General features: G+C 35.8%; 1 protein-coding gene across 3 annotated transcripts in view; it reads left to right on the top strand.

Moving 5' to 3' along the window:
* Positions 1 to 15,877, top strand: part of SOS1 (SOS Ras/Rac guanine nucleotide exchange factor 1) — a 131,217-nt gene that overhangs the window by 74,361 nt on the left and 40,979 nt on the right. For all 3 annotated transcript variants that reach the window (XM_019970036.2, XM_019970034.2, XM_019970033.2), the window contains 2 exons: positions 12,680 to 12,807; positions 13,603 to 14,258. In XM_019970036.2, the coding sequence (XP_019825595.2) occupies positions 12,680 to 12,807; positions 13,603 to 14,258 (784 nt within the window). The remainder of the gene's footprint in view (positions 1 to 12,679; positions 12,808 to 13,602; positions 14,259 to 15,877) is intronic.

Raw genomic sequence — 15,877 nt, 5'->3', positions numbered from 1 at the left:
TGTGCATTAGCGTATTAGTTTCCTAGGGCTGCTAGAGCAAAACACCACAGACTGAGTGGCTTAAAAACAACAGAAATTTATTCTTTCACAGTTCTGGGTGTCGGCAGGGCCATACTCTTTCTAAAGGCTCTAGGGAAGAATCCTTCCTGCCTTTTCTTTAGCTTCTGGTGTATCCCAGTAACCTTTGGCAGGCTTTGGCTTACAGATGCCCTCACTTCAATCGTTGCCTTGGTCTTCTTTTTCACATCTTTACATTCTTGTCTGTTTCCTCTGCATTCAAATCTCTCCTTCCTTTCTCATACAATACCCAGTTAGTGGATATAGGGCCGACCGTAATCCGGTGTGACCTCATCTCAGCTTGATTATATCTGCAAACACCCAGTTTTCAAATAACATCATGTTCACAGGTACCAGGGGTTAGGACTTTGGAGGGAACACAGTTCAACCCATTACATTTAGTTTTTGGTATACTATAAAAAAATTATATCCATTTTTGTTTTTCTGATTCTCTAGTATATACTGACTTGCTTAAACACATAAAAATATATTTTTTGCATAGGCCAATTAATCATTGCTTCCTGATCTTAGACTTTAAAATTTAATTTCAGTCCGACAGCAATTTAGTGAAAAACCAACAATTGCAGTATTTTTCAAATAGTAAAAATTCACAGGGATACAGAATTACTAACAATCACCTGAGGAGGACTAATGTACATAACTGAGGTTGGGGTTATCATGTATGGTTTCCCTTAAAAAAAAATAATATAAAATTTAACACTTAAAACCTCCATTCTTAGATTTCACTGATGATAAAAAGTGCAAGACGAGCAAAATAATTGAAGGAAAACATTTCCAGGTTTAATTTTAACACGTCATAACAACCCTCTGCTTTTAGATAAGATTAAGAACTAATAGAATAGTAAATATTGCAATGGATGTTAATTCGTTAATAACAGTGCAGTGCTTGTCTTGGTCACAAGCTTTACTTTAGAAAATAAGAGACACTAAAGATTGTAATCTGAATGCTCATATGATTAGATGCTTCCTGTGTTACATAGTAACATTTAATTTCCTAATATTCCTCGATTTTTGTGTACTGACTTGAATAGTTCTTAACTTTTCCCTTTAACATCATAAATAGTACCAAAATTGTAGTCCCAAATGCTTAAGTACAGAATTGTGGGAAAGGATTACAGGTAAGAACTTAGATCTGAATGGTGCAGTGAATAGAAAACTTAGGAACTGAGGGATGTTAAAAATAGGAGATACTTTTCCTCCCAGAGCAGGTTTTTGTTTTGTTTTGTTTTGTTTTTTTTCTTTTTCAGGATAATATAAATGGAAAAGGCAAATATAAATTGTGCTACATCATTCACTTTAAACACCCCTTAGTGGCCTTCACATAGTGCTCCAGAAACTCTTTTGTAAAGAAATACGCTCTGCAGACCCCCTGCTACAGATACCGTGTATGCGTTTGTTAATGGCTTTGGTTTGTTGCTTTTTCATTAGGGGAGCGGGAAGGTATCAAACATCTTCTACTCTAGGTGATTTCTTATGTAGTTTTTTTCAATATTCTCCATCTGGTTGCTGTATGCTTCAGACCATTTTTTTTTTATACTGCCCATACGCCAATGTTTAATACCAGCAATAAGAGGAGATTTAGAAAACATAGCTTCTCTCTGAGTATCACAAAAATAAGCCCAGAAGAGGTCTGTCTAGCTTCCATTCCTTTGAACTAGCTTTCTAAATTTAGAAATTCTTTTCCAGAAACCATGGACTCAAAGCATTGAGCTAAATGGTATATCTGACCACAGATGTTGATGACTAAAGTTAAACATAAAATAGTATAATTCAGGAACAATTATAAACAAACAGCTGACTTATGTTTTACTCTACTTTTAAAATTTTAAATCAACTAAACTGCTATGAGGAACATTTATAGTTTTGGTGATTTTCTCTTTGATAAGAACAGAGTGATGGTTTTGAAAGGTATTTTATTTTATAAATGAGATTATCCTAACATTTTTTAGGGTTAATTTCCTGTTTAAAGTTTCAAAATCCTTTCTGTTTAAGATTTTGAACTTGCTTTTACAGCATTCCTTTTTCTGCCATTTTTCTCATTTCTGTTCTTTCTGGAATGCCAGTTACAATGTAGAACTACTTTATGTTGTCCCATACGTCTCTGAGACTATTCATTTTTCTTAAATCATTTTTCTTTTGTTCTTCAAAGTGGTAATTTCTATTGCTCTGTCAATAGAATTATTAGTTATTATACTTACTCTAGAATTTCCATTTGGATTTTGTTTTATAGTTTCCAGAGACTCCCTATCTGAGCACTCAAGAAGACCATGTTTTCCTTTAATTCTTTGAATATGGTCACATAAACTACTTTGAAGTCTTTCCTAAATCTGACATCTGGGCCACATGGAGCCAGTTTCTACTAACTGGGTTTTTCCCTCAAATATGGGTCACATTTTCCCAGTATTTTTGCTGGCTAACATCTCTGGATTCTGTTGTGTTGAGGACTGTTGGAGTTCCATTTGTGGATTTGTCTTTTGCTCTGTTTTGGATTGTTGGGTTTTTACTCTAGTGGGCAGTTAACTTTTCTGATTTGTGTGTGGGTGTGCTCAGTCGTGTCTTGACTCTTTACAGCCCCATGGACGGTAGCCCACTAGACTCCATTGTCCATGGAATTTTCCTGTCAAGAATACTGGAGTGGGTTGCCATTTCCTACTCCATGGATATTCCCGACCCAGGGATTGAACCCACGTCTCCTTCATTGATAGGTGGGTTCTTTACCACTGTGCCACCTAGGCCTCAACTGCAAATTTGTCTCTTCTGTGTTGTGTAGCAGCTGATATCTCTGTTCACTTTTTAGGATTTCCGTATGCTACTCTTTTAGCCTAGTTCTCTCCTGTCTTCCCTACACATGTATGACTTGACAGACTAAATGTTTGGGCAGAGATAATGTTGAGATTTGGGGGTACAGTCTCTGGTTGCTTACACCTACAGATTCCCCCTTAATTTCCATGCACTCTGTCAGACTCAGGCTCTGTTTCCTAACACCTTAAACCAGTAAGACTTCAGCTTTCCGCTGTCTGAGCTATGTACGTTTGAGAAGTAAACTCAGTTTAAGAAAAGCAGAACTTTATCCATTATAGCACTGTCTTTCAAAAGTAGATTCTCTTTGGTCTCTGCCACATTACTTCACTGGAGTCTTTTCATGCATTCAGAGTTTAGCAGTCAGCCAGATGTTTGGGTAGAATTTATTCTCAGATTTTATGTCTCAACCTTCTGTAGTTCATTCACTTCCAGATTTCCCCCTTCATTTCCTCTTCTATTCTGCTGTCTTCCATCTCTAGCCTGTAACTCTTCCTTTCGTTCTTCCTCACTGTTATCATGGGAGGTTAGGGGAAAACCCTAATCCCACAACTGTACACTTTCTAGTTGTAACTTTTTAAGAGCAATAGTACTACTGGCTTATGCTCTCTTTTAGATGTTTTCCAGTGCCTATAAATATTTTTAATTTTTTGTTTAGATTGAATAATTGTTATCTGCAGATGGTTCTCAAGACTACTGCACCACCATTACTGGAAGTTCTTGCATTTTTATAGCTCTGCTTCAGTATTTGTTGTGGCTTTGTTATCTGTGACAATAGGAGGGGATACAGTGAAGGGCTGCAACTCAGATTCCACAGGTAGGCAAGAGAGCCGCTAACATTAGAAAATGTATTCTACTAAATTTAAAGATAAAAATAGCTAAGTCCTGTTTAAAATACAATTTGAATATTGGGCATGTTTAAAAATCGGTTGCATTGGTTATTTGGGGGGCTTCCCTGGTAGCTTAGCTGATAAAGAATCCGCCTGCAATGTAGGAGACCCCGGTTTGATTCCTGGATCAGAAAGTTTTCCCTGGAAAAGGGATAGGCTACCCACTCCAGTATTCTTGGGCTTCCCTGGTGGCGCAGATGGTAAACAATCCACTTGCAATGTGGGAGACCTGGGTTCAATCCCTGAGTTGGGAAGATCCCCTGGAGAAGGGCATGGCAACCCACTCCAGTATTCTGGCCTGAAGAATCCCCATAGACAGAGGAGCCTGGCAGGCTACAGTCCATGGGGTCCCAAAGAGTTGGACATGACTGAGGGACTAAGCATAAGCACAGTTCTTAAATCATCCTTTGTCTTTTTCCTCACCTAGATAACATGCTTGAGCTTAAAATATTCCCATACAAAAACATTACACAAATTTTATCTGATGAGCAGGAATTCTAAAAACTTTTTACAGTTATCCAGGATTACTTCCGGAGAAGGCAATGGCAACGCACTCCAGTACTCTTGCCTGGAAAATCCCATGGACAGAGGAGCCTGGTAGGCTGCAGTCCATGGGGTCGCTAGGAGTCAGACACAACTGAGCAACTTCACTTTCACTTTTCATTTTCATGCATTGGAGAAGGAAACGGCAACCTACTCCAGTGTTCTTGCCTGGAGGATCCAGCGGACAGGGGAGCCTGGTGGGCTGCCGTCTATGGGGTTGCACAGAGTCGGACACGACTGAATTGACTTAGCAGCAGCAGGATTACTTCAGTATGAAAGCGTAATAGTGATACTTGGAAACGGCTATCCTTGTTTTTCTTTTTTTGCTGTTGTGTTATGACTTCATCAAATAAACACTGTATTCAGTTTTATCCCACTTTTTTAGCAGGAAATTCACCAAACTCTCTCCTTTTCTTTAAGTTAAAAATAAAAAGAAATTTGGCCTTATTACAAAAAAATTGGTTTTAAGTCAGAATGAAAGGAGCTTGGTAACATTATTCACCAGCATTTTGGTCTTTGAGTTATATTTCAGTTTCTTTCTTTTTCTAAGTTGTAAGATCTTTTCTTTCATTAAGTGCTTCGCTGTTTTAAAAAGTTTTCAGAATTTCTAACACTGTAATATTTAACTGGTAATTATTTTACTAATAGATAATAATACTTTTATCATTATCTGTCTCTATCATTCTTTTGTTCAGAAATACTGAAAAACTTTTTCATAGACGGTTTTAATTCTTATTATATACTTAATGTTTGTATTAATTGTAATTTTCCATACAAAAGGGGTAAATAAAACCAATTTAGCAAAATCTTAAGAACTGCTGTAGATATTTTAATGAATCCGTTTACTTTTTTTTTTTTTGGACCAATGCATACCGATGTATAGTCACTTTGATTTTTAAATTTTTTAATTAAAAAAATTATATTTTACATTTTACAGATTCTTTTAATTATGTTTTTTTATTTTTAAATTAATTTTATTGGAGTGTAATAAAATTTTCAGTGTTATATTAGTTTCTGCTGTACAGCAAAGTAAATCAGCTATACATATACTTATATCCCCTCTTTTTAGATTCCCTTCTCATTTAGGTTACCACAGAGCATTAAGTAGAGTTGCCATTTACCTTTTTAAAACCATATAATCTTGCCAAGTCTTTCTTTGATAACTGCATGTTTCAGACTGGAAACTGAACTTACCATCAGTATGATGGCTAAGACCATTTAAAGCCCATTTTAATAGGTATGTGGGCTTCCCTGGTGGCTCAGACAGTAAAGAATCTGCCTGCAGTGTGGGAGATCGGGATTCGATCCCTCGGTTGGGAAGATACCCTGGCGAAGGGAATGGCTACACACTCTAGTATTCTTGCCTGGAGAATTCCATGGACAGAGGAGCCTGGCTGGCTACAGGCTGTGGGGTCATAAAGAGTCAGACACGACTAAGCGACTAACACTTTCACTTTAATAGATACACAGAAAATTAAAGAGCATATAGTTAGCTAAAAGTATTAAATTATTACTTTTTAAAGAAACACCTTTATTGAGATACAATTAACAAGCCATACTGCTCTCCATTACAATATGCTTTTTTATTTTTTCAAATTATTTCCTTTCCCAAGCACCTGTAGGGGAGGACAGTTTTTTCCTCAACCCTTTTAGAGTCTCTGGCTGGGTCTGAAAAGGAAACTGACAAAAATTAACAGGAGAAAAGCATACAGATTTATTTAATGTAAGTTTTACGTGACACAGGAACCTTACATATTGAGTATTTTAAACTGAAGGAACTTGAGAAAATAGAACCGGGAAGGTCACTGACCTTCTCTTTCCCTTATTTTCCCTTATTTTCTCAAACTTCTTCAACTTTTAAAGTATTCAGTATACCAAGGTGCCAGATTGGGGAATAGTATGTCCTGAACCCTGTCACACCCTTCCCCTCCCCCAGTCCCATCTTATCATTTACTCATGAAGTTTACCTAGAAAAAGCAGTGACCCCTTTGCTGTCAGATAATAAATGTGTCAATCCAAAGGTTACTTTTAGTAGCATGAAGAAAATCAGGAATTTATGCTGATTTCAGTAAGATTAAAGAGATTAAATGAAGAGAGGGGCATGGAAAAGGAAATGGCGCAGTGTAGGCTGTTTATTGTCCACCTGTCTTTTGACCAGCTGTGCTTATTTATTGTGTAAGCAAATCAAATTCACTTTCTTGAAAACTCCTCATCTTGCCCAGCAAAACCACTCGTTCTGTGTTCATTCACTTGGTGAAGTGGTCCCACTATCCATTTGGTTACTCAAAATAGAGACCTGGAAGTCCTCAACTCTTCTCTGCCATTTTCCACATCACATCCACTTTGTGTGTGTGTGTGTGTGTGTGTGTGTGTGTGTGTGTGTGTGTGTGTGTGTGTGTGTGTGTGTGTGTGTGTGTGTGTGTGTGTGTGTGTGTGTGTGTGTGTGTGTGTGTGTGTGTGTTAGTTGCTCAGTCGTATCCAGCTCTTTGCAACCCCATGGACTATAGCCCATCAGTCTCCTCTCTCCATAGGATTTTCCAGACAAGAATACTGGAGTGGGTTGCCATTGCTGCCTCCAGGGGATATTCAAGATTCAGGGATTGAATCGGTGTCTCCTGCATTGCAGGCAGATTCTTTACTCGCTGGGCCATCAGAAAAGCCCCCTAGTGACCAAATAGGTCCTTTTCATTCTTGAAAAGGATCTTTTGATTTCATCTTCTGTTCATTTCTTCTCAGTACTCTAGAGCCACGATCATCTCATCTGGGTTATCACAAATCTCCTTTTAGTCTCATCCCCACCCCATCCCCCAATTTGCTGTTGACTGGTAACCAAACCAAAGCTGTCTTTCTAAAATGCAGATTTGATAGCATTGTGAAGTGAAGTCGCTCAATTGTGTCCGACTCTTTGCGACCCTGTGGACTGTAGCCTACTAGGCTCCTCCTTCTGCGGGATTTTCGAGGCAAGAATGCTGGAGTGGGTTGCCATTTGCTTAAAATCCTTAATGGCTCCCCATTGACCCAGGTTAATGTTCAAGTTCCTAATAAGGATTACAGTCCTGGCTTGGTTATTGTTGACTTCTCCAGTATCTTGACCCATCACTTCTGTCCACCCCTAACTCCTTCCCACTCACCAAGTTCTACTCTTCAGCCTCATTTCTCTCAATGTTGGCCCTAAATAACTCTTTGAATTAACAAGCTATTTCCTCTGCCTAATACATTTTTTTGTACCTCTTTTGCCCCATGGCTAAACCATTCTTATCCTTCAAACCTTATAGTCATTTCTTTCTGGCAGCCTTCTTTGCTATATTCTTCTGTCCCTTTATTAGGTTAGGGATTCTTGCTGTATATTTCCAGAATGCCCTGTTTCCCCATTATATCCTTTTGTTGTTCGTTTGTCTTCTCTTTAACACTCTAAGCTGTAACAGCAGTGACCAGATTTCGCTTGCTCATTATCATATTTTTATTACTTATGAATGAGAGGGGCTTCCCTGGTAGCTCAGCTGGTAAAGAATCCTCCTGCAATGCAGGAGACCCTGGTTCAATTCCTGGGTCGGGAAGATCCCCTGGAGAAGGGAAAGGCTACCCACTCCAGTATTCCTGCCTGGAGAATCCCCAAGAGGAGCCTGACAGTCTACAGTCCATGGGATTGAGAAGAGACACGACTGAGCGACTTTCACTTTCTTTCATGAATGATAGATGGTTAATTAAATATTTGTTAAATTAATTCTGATTGGAACTTTACTGGAAGTCTTCTGTAGACTGCCCTTTTGAGTCTTTTTCCAGTCAGCTACTGTTAATATTCTAAATAGTTTCTAAAAATGTACAAAAGACCCTTTAATTATCTTAAGAAGACTTGTGACTTTCCTCAAAATCTTTGAGCATTTTGCTTTTCTTTCCTAATAGTGAACTATGTCATGTTAGAATTTATATTTTAAGATTTACTTTTTATGTATTCAACCATTGACTAATTTAATAAAGATACTATTTCATTTAAATTACAATTATTGAAGAATTATACTATTTTACTGTTATACTATTTATTTCATGTAATATATACCATTTTGAAAATGATCATCTCCTCACTTGTCTTGGGAGAAAATGAGGGTTAAGTAAAAAAGATCAAATTTTGTTAATATCATTAAAATCATATACTGGTTGAAATTTTATGTATTGTAGAATTATCTGCATATATGAAATTATTTTTTGACTCAAAAAATAACTTTTGGAGGGAAAGGAAGGACCTTCCTGTTATGAAATTTACTTCATGATTCCCGTCTTTGCTTTTGTTCTCACATTTTGTGATGAAATCTTATATGTACATATAATATTTAAGATAAAGATAAATCTTTATTTTCCAAATCTTAATTATATTAATATATATTTTTTAAAAATTATAAAAGTACAGTTGGTTTACAATAGTGTGTAAGTTTCAGGTGTACAGCACAGCAATTTAGTTATACTACAGTGTTTATTCCTCGATGATATATTTTGTCATCCTTATGCATTGCAGTTTACCATTTGAATGGAATGTTTTATTTGATGAATATTTTTTAAACAGGTATTTACAGTCTTTTCAGTTCCCTGGATAGTATATTGAAAAGGGCTGAGAGTTGAGACTCCTGGGTTCTGGTCCTGCCTGCCTCCATCATCAAGTAATTGGCAGTTCCTTCATTTTATATTATTTCATGTTGGAGAAAACTAATTTCTAGAAATAAAAGCATATAGATTCAAGTTTGTGTTTTTTAAGAGAAGGCATTATTTGATTGTGAATTGGACAATTTGTTTGTGAGTTGGACTCATAAAATTGTGTCAGGTTCAACACTTTATTTTTTTATGTATAAACCGATTGTTAATTTTATTCATCTACTGAATACTGTTGTGAATTATCTTTTTCCAGTGTATAGCCTCTTAGTTCAGTTCAGTTCAGTCACTCAGTCGTGTCCGACTCTTTGCGACCCCATGGACTGCAGCACACCAGGCTTCCCTATCCATCACCAACTCCTGGAGGTTACTCAAACTCATGTCCATCAAGTCGATGATGCCATCCAACCATCTCATCCTCTGCTGTCCCCTTCTCCTCCCACCTTCAGTCTTTTCCAGCATCAGGGTCTTTTCCAATAAGTCAGTTCTTCGCATCAGGTGGCCAAAGTATTAGAGTTTCAGCTTCAGCATCAGTCCTTCCAATGAATATTCAGGACTGATTTCCTTTAGGATTGACTGGTTTGATCTCCTTGCAGTCCAAGAGACTCTCAAGAGCCATCTTCAGCACCACAGTTCAAAAGCATCAATTCTTCAGTGCTCAATTTCTCAGGGTTTCCTTTGGGCACACAATATACTATGTTGACTACTGCCTCTTCTATTTATTTCTAAAGGATTCCTCCCCACCCAAAATCACTGGTGAAAGTGACTCCTTTCTTTTGAAAATGTAAATTTAGTCATATCTATAGGTCATTATGAGTTACCATTGTGCTTTAGAATATGATTCTCTGGATAAGGTTAAGTATATTCTCATATATGGCAATATATCATCAGGACTTGAAAAATTTTTTAACTATTTAGTAAACAGTCATTTGTAAAATGAAATTGCTGTTAGATAATGTTATTAAATAGGCCCCCATGAAAAGCATGGATATCACTTTGGTAACAAGAAGATGCTGCTTTGTAAAGTTTCATTTACATACTAATTGCCCTTGGTTTATTTCTGTAGCAACAATAAGCTACCCCTTTGGTGATAGTTAACTTGAATTATTCTTCACCAATGCCCAGTTTAAATCAGCTGTGTTAAGTAAAAGAAGCAAAGAATGCTTATAAGAAAAGTCATTTATTACATTGAAATTTGTTTTAGATGCTTGACTGATGCTATAAAGGTAAATATTACGCAAACCGATGGACTGTAGCCTGTCAGGCTCCTCTGTCCATGGGATTCTCCAGGCAAGAATACTTGAGTAGACTGCCATGCCCTCCTCCAGAGGATCTTCCCAACCAGGGATCAAATGCAGGTCTCCTGCATGGCAGGCAGATTCTTTACCATCTGAGCCACCAGGAAAGCCCCATGAAATGCTATAGTTAATGGTAGAGAACATGACTCAGAAATTTAAAACATTTTTTAGAATAGAAAATCAAATGCATGTCTAAATGAATCTGTTACTTTGAAAGTTCTTTTTATGTGTGTTAGAATTGTGTGTCTTATATGACTTCCAGTATTTTTGCCTGAATTAATGATATTAAAAAATCAAAGGATAGAATATAAAGGACTCTAATATTCTGTTGTGTGCTAAGTTGCTTCAGTAGTGTCTGACTGCGGCCCTGTGGACTGTAGCCCGCCAGGCTCCTCTGTCCATGGGCTTCTCCAGGCAAGAATACTGGAGCGGGTTGCCATTTTCTTCTCCAGTGGAGCTCCCCAACCCAGGGATTGAACCCAGGTCTCCCGCATTGCAGGCAGATTCTTTACCAGCTGAGCCACAAGGGAAGCCCAATAGAGATGGAAGATACTTTGAAAGATTACCCAGAATCCAGCTTTCAGCCTACCCTTAAGTAAAAACCTTTTATCTTCATGAAAACTTGGCCATTGGCTTTCTTTAATATAGATATAGCTGACCATAGTGAAGAGGAACACTATGAATAAAAAGTATTTGCATTTTTTAATGTATCTATTTTTAAGTCTCTTATCCTTTAAAAACTGTCTCCTCCGTAACCCTTTTTATGTTGGAAATTTTGTGACTAGATTTTTGTTTTGTTTAACACAAATGAGACTAAATTTCCAGAGAGGGTGGATTATGCCTCAGTGAATTTTAAATAATGGATATAAGAAATCTGAATAATAAGACCTGATGTTTTATATTTGTTACTTCTGGAATATTTGAGCATTAAGATATTTTAAGTAAATTATTTTTATAAAAATGGTTTGGAGCATTGAATATGTTTACTTTTCATAGGTCATTAGTAGACACACACACATGTGTGTGTAACCTGTATCAGTTGAAACAAAAAAGAATGTATTATTAGTCTTTAAGAAACGCCTCTTGAACATAAGGCTCTTAAAGTGTTGAGTTGGCAAAAAAGTTTGTTTGGGTTTTTCTGTAATATCTTAAAAACCCAGATGAACTTTTTGGCCAACCCAATGCTAATGGATAATGAAGCTCATTGAAAAGTAAGCCTTTCTAAGTTACTTTGAAATTTTTATGGTTTTATTTCTCAAGTCTTTTTCATTTATGATAGAGAGTGAGTGTTCTCAAATGTTGCATGAAAACTCTGTTAATATATGTTATTTCTTAACTTCTCTTTGGTAGCCACAGATTTATAAGGTTACTGAATCATTGTCACTTATACCTCAGTTAATTGCTTGCTTGAATTACCACCACCTTGTCATATTGATTATTAGTAATTATTAATGACTCAATCCTGTTAAGTACAGACTTTCTGTCTGGCACATGTAGTATCTTTAGCTAGTATTTGAAAATGTGCTTGAGTTCCACTAACATATACATTGCTACTTTTACTCAAAATCTTCACATGTGAATACTGACAAAGTTCTTCATGATACTAATGTTAATTCTGTAGTTAAATTATAAAGGAAAGCAGTTTACAATAATGTTGTACATTACTATTTTACAAAGGACTTTGATTTTTTTCAGAGTGCTTTGACTTTTAATAGCAACCCCATAAAATAAGCAAAGCAGGCTTTTTATAAGCCTCATTTGACAGATAGGAAAAGTGGGACTCAATCAAATAACTTGCCCCAAATTCACGCAGAAAGTAAGAGTCAAATTTTGATCTTAGGCCTTGTATCTTCAACTGCCTTTATACTATATTGCATCCTTCTCTGTATTTTTAAGCATCTTTCTTAAGCATTCTATTGCTGAGAACAGTAATGTGGCAATCAGAAATCTAAGACCAAATTACACAACTTAAAAAAAAAAAATCTCACCTATGTATCTACTGCTGTTCCAAGACCTGTGATAGTTAAAAATATAATTTATATTCCTCATTTCTTTTCAGTAATATTTGTCTGAAAAAATGCACATTCCTGCCTGTCAGAAGGTGTGACATCTTTTAACAGTTTCTACTTTACTTTTTCTGCTGGCACATGTAGTATCTTTAGTCAGTAATTGAAAATGTGCTTGAGTTTCACTGACATATATTTTACTAGTTTTACTCAAAATCTAGGAAAACTAGGTTCCATAGTCATACGGATAGTAATACATATTAGAAGAAAAAGACTTTTAAAAAGAATAATGTATTTTATGACACACTAAAATTTTAATTGCAGCAGAAAGAGTTGAGTCAGTGTTATCTTTATCAATAAAATGGGTTTTATTTTTATCCAGAACTGTTCTGTTAATTCAGATTTGTCATTTGTAACTTTGCAGCAGTTAGAAGAAAAGAGTGAGGATCAAGAAGACAAAGAATGTTTGAAACAAGCAATAACAGCTTTGCTTAATGTTCAGAGTGGTATGGAAAAAATATGTTCTAAAAGTCTTGCAAAACGAAGACTTAGGTGAATATTTTCACTTTTTTTTTAAAATAATCCTCCTTTTCACCCTCAATACTGTGGTATAAATTCAGGGATCCCTGGTCCCTCCTCAAGTAAACAATGAAGAAAATACTTTTAGTGACAAGCTTGGTCTTTCAGAGGAAGTGACATCAAAGCCAAGAGAATTTGTTATTGTTTGAAAAACCTTTCATATTTGTGCATTTTCCTTGCATACTCCCAGACAAGACCTCCTGAGAGTCAACTGGTAAGCTAAAGGAGAGCTAGAGCAAATGTATTGGGTAGATTTATGTCAACAACGTTGTTCTGTCAAAGTAAAATCAGTAGTGGCCTTTATTTTAGGGATTATGTAACTCGAGGCATTAATTCAGATAATACGCTTCCAGTTTCCTAATTATAATAAGTGCATGGTTTTTAGCTTTAGGTATTGTCTACTTAAGCATTTCTAGATAAATTTTTTAATCTCTTACTTTTTTTTTCACTGTATTGGGCTACTTTGTAATACTTGTCATTCTAAATATTTAGTAGCCATGGTAGAAATAATCATTCTGTAGCTAAATATATAGGGTAGATTTTTGTCAATAGTCAGCTGTTCTTTTTAGAGCACTAAAAAAAATGTCTCTAATGTGTTGCTTTAGTTTCCAAAATTGTGCAACTTTGTAACACTAATATATTTGGAGATTCAGTGAAAACCTTCACAGTGCAACTTTTAAAAATATGCTTTAGCACTGTCGTTAATATTCATGAATTATAGATTCCCTGTCATCTTTGTACTAACAGTGTTTTTTTCCTTTATCCCAGTGAATCTGCATGTCGGTTTTATAGTCAGCAAATGAAGGGGAAACAACTAGCAATCAAGAAAATGAACGAGATTCAGAAGAATATTGATGGTTGGGAGGGAAAAGACATTGGACAGTGTTGCAATGAGTTTATAATGGAAGGAACTCTTACACGTGTAGGAGCCAAACATGAGAGACACATATTTCTCTTTGATGGCTTAATGATTTGCTGTAAATCAAATCATGGGCAGCCAAGACTACCTGGTGCTAGCAATGCAGAATATCGTCTTAAAGAAAAGTTTTTTATGAGAAAGGTACAAATTAATGACAAAGATGACACCAGTGAGTACAAGCATGCTTTTGAAATAATTTTAAAAGATGAAAATAGTGTTATATTTTCTGCCAAGTCAGCTGAAGAGAAGAACAATTGGATGGCAGCATTGATATCTTTACAGTACCGGAGTACCCTGGAAAGAATGCTTGATGTGACCATGCTGCAGGAAGAAAAGGAGGAGCAGATGAGGCTCCCTAGTGCTGACGTTTATAGATTTGCAGAGCCTGACTCTGAAGAAAATATCATATTTGAAGAAAACGTGCAGCCCAAAGCTGGAATTCCAATTATCAAGGCAGGAACCGTTATTAAACTTATAGAGAGGCTCACATACCACATGTATGCAGGTAAGACATACGAACTTGCCTGTCTCTTTTATTCTCCTCCTTCAGGCTGATTTTTCTTTGTTGCACAGGTCATTGTGCCTAAAATAGAAAGCAAACTGACAACAAAAGACCTCCGCATTGTCAGAGTTCATTTTCCTTTGACTAAAAAGACTGCCACTTTATATTTCTATGAAATTTTATAATTTTTCTACCACATTTACGTATGTTATTTTAACTTGACAATCAGAGTTACAAATAAAGTTACTGGGCTAAATTTACCCAGTTAGCCAGTGGCAAAAATAAGACTGAAACTAGTGATAAATCAGTCATCATTAGGATCTAAAAATTGTTTTACTCCTTTACGTCTTTTTTCTCTTTCATTACTGGGATTATAAAATAAGTAAAAATTCTAATATATGTTATGTATCCATTACCAAAACTGTACCAGTAGTACAAATATATACAGCATTGCTTTTTCTTAATTTCCATTCCTAAAATTTATTAAATTTAGCAATCCTGGGGTCTTTTAAATTTTCAGGATTTTTTTACAACTGATATTATTTAGAAAACAATGTACCTTATTATGGCAATTTTTAGAGATAAACATAGGGGTTTGGAGGTTTCCTAGAGTGTTGAGACATGTTTGTCTCTAAGTGGGCTGAATCAAATATAATGTTTGGGAGGTAAGGAACAAATGTAATGGTCGATTCTTTAATTTTATTTCTTCTAATAAGGTAACAGATGATACTCCAGTTTTCCTCAGCTTCCCTACATAGTAGGAATTTTGAGGATTATAAAATACTGTGGAAAGAGCACTAAATTTAGGTTCACACCCTCACTCTATCACAGTTTCTTAAGGTTTCAGAAGTAGTGTAGTTTTCATCTCAAAAATCAACATCACAACAGCTATCTTAGAATATTGTTGGAAAGAATAAATGAAATACTAAGGTGAAAGCTCTTAGTAAACTTACTTTCAAAGAATGCTTTTATTACAAAGATATATATAAAATCAAACATAACTCTTAAAAGTGCTGGTCTTAAAATAGTTGAATGTATAAGTTAACCTCCATCTCCAGACTTTTTGCTTAAATATATTTCTATCTCTAGGATACGTGTGTTTCTGAGGAAATTTCCCAGTTTTTAAAGTTCTTCAAATGGGCTCTTAGTTCTCTCTGGAAACTATTCTGGCACCAGTTCAATTAAACTTTTAAGAATATCCGTTAACTGTAATCCACTGTAATAAAGATGAATGGTATTCAACACTGTTAATCTGTTTAATTTATTAAATACCTGGTCAGAACTACTCATATTGCCTGGAAACTATCAGGGCCACCTTGCAAAAAAGTAAAATTATAATTTTGTTTCCATGATCTCAAAGCATGTTATAAATATGATCTCTTTCATTATCTCCACATGTCTGGGATAAATAAGCCCGTGTTTTGTTTTTAGTTTTTATTTGGACTCTATTTGGTAGTTCTTTTGCTAATATTTTCTGTTGTAAAATGATAGTGTTTTTCTCCCCCCATAGGTAATTTTAAAAGCAGTTTAGGCTTTTTAAGCATATGCCATTTGGTAGTAAGCAGGCAGTAACTGAAACATGTTGATGATAATAAAAAAAGACTCTGGGATTTTTGCTCTTT

Source organism: Bos indicus, chromosome 11 (assembly GCF_029378745.1).
Source record: "Bos indicus isolate NIAB-ARS_2022 breed Sahiwal x Tharparkar chromosome 11, NIAB-ARS_B.indTharparkar_mat_pri_1.0, whole genome shotgun sequence".
Classification (NCBI taxonomy): Eukaryota; Metazoa; Chordata; class Mammalia; order Artiodactyla; family Bovidae; genus Bos; species Bos indicus.
Note: the sequence above shows the minus strand (reverse complement) of the source record. Positions and strands in the feature narration are given on the sequence as shown.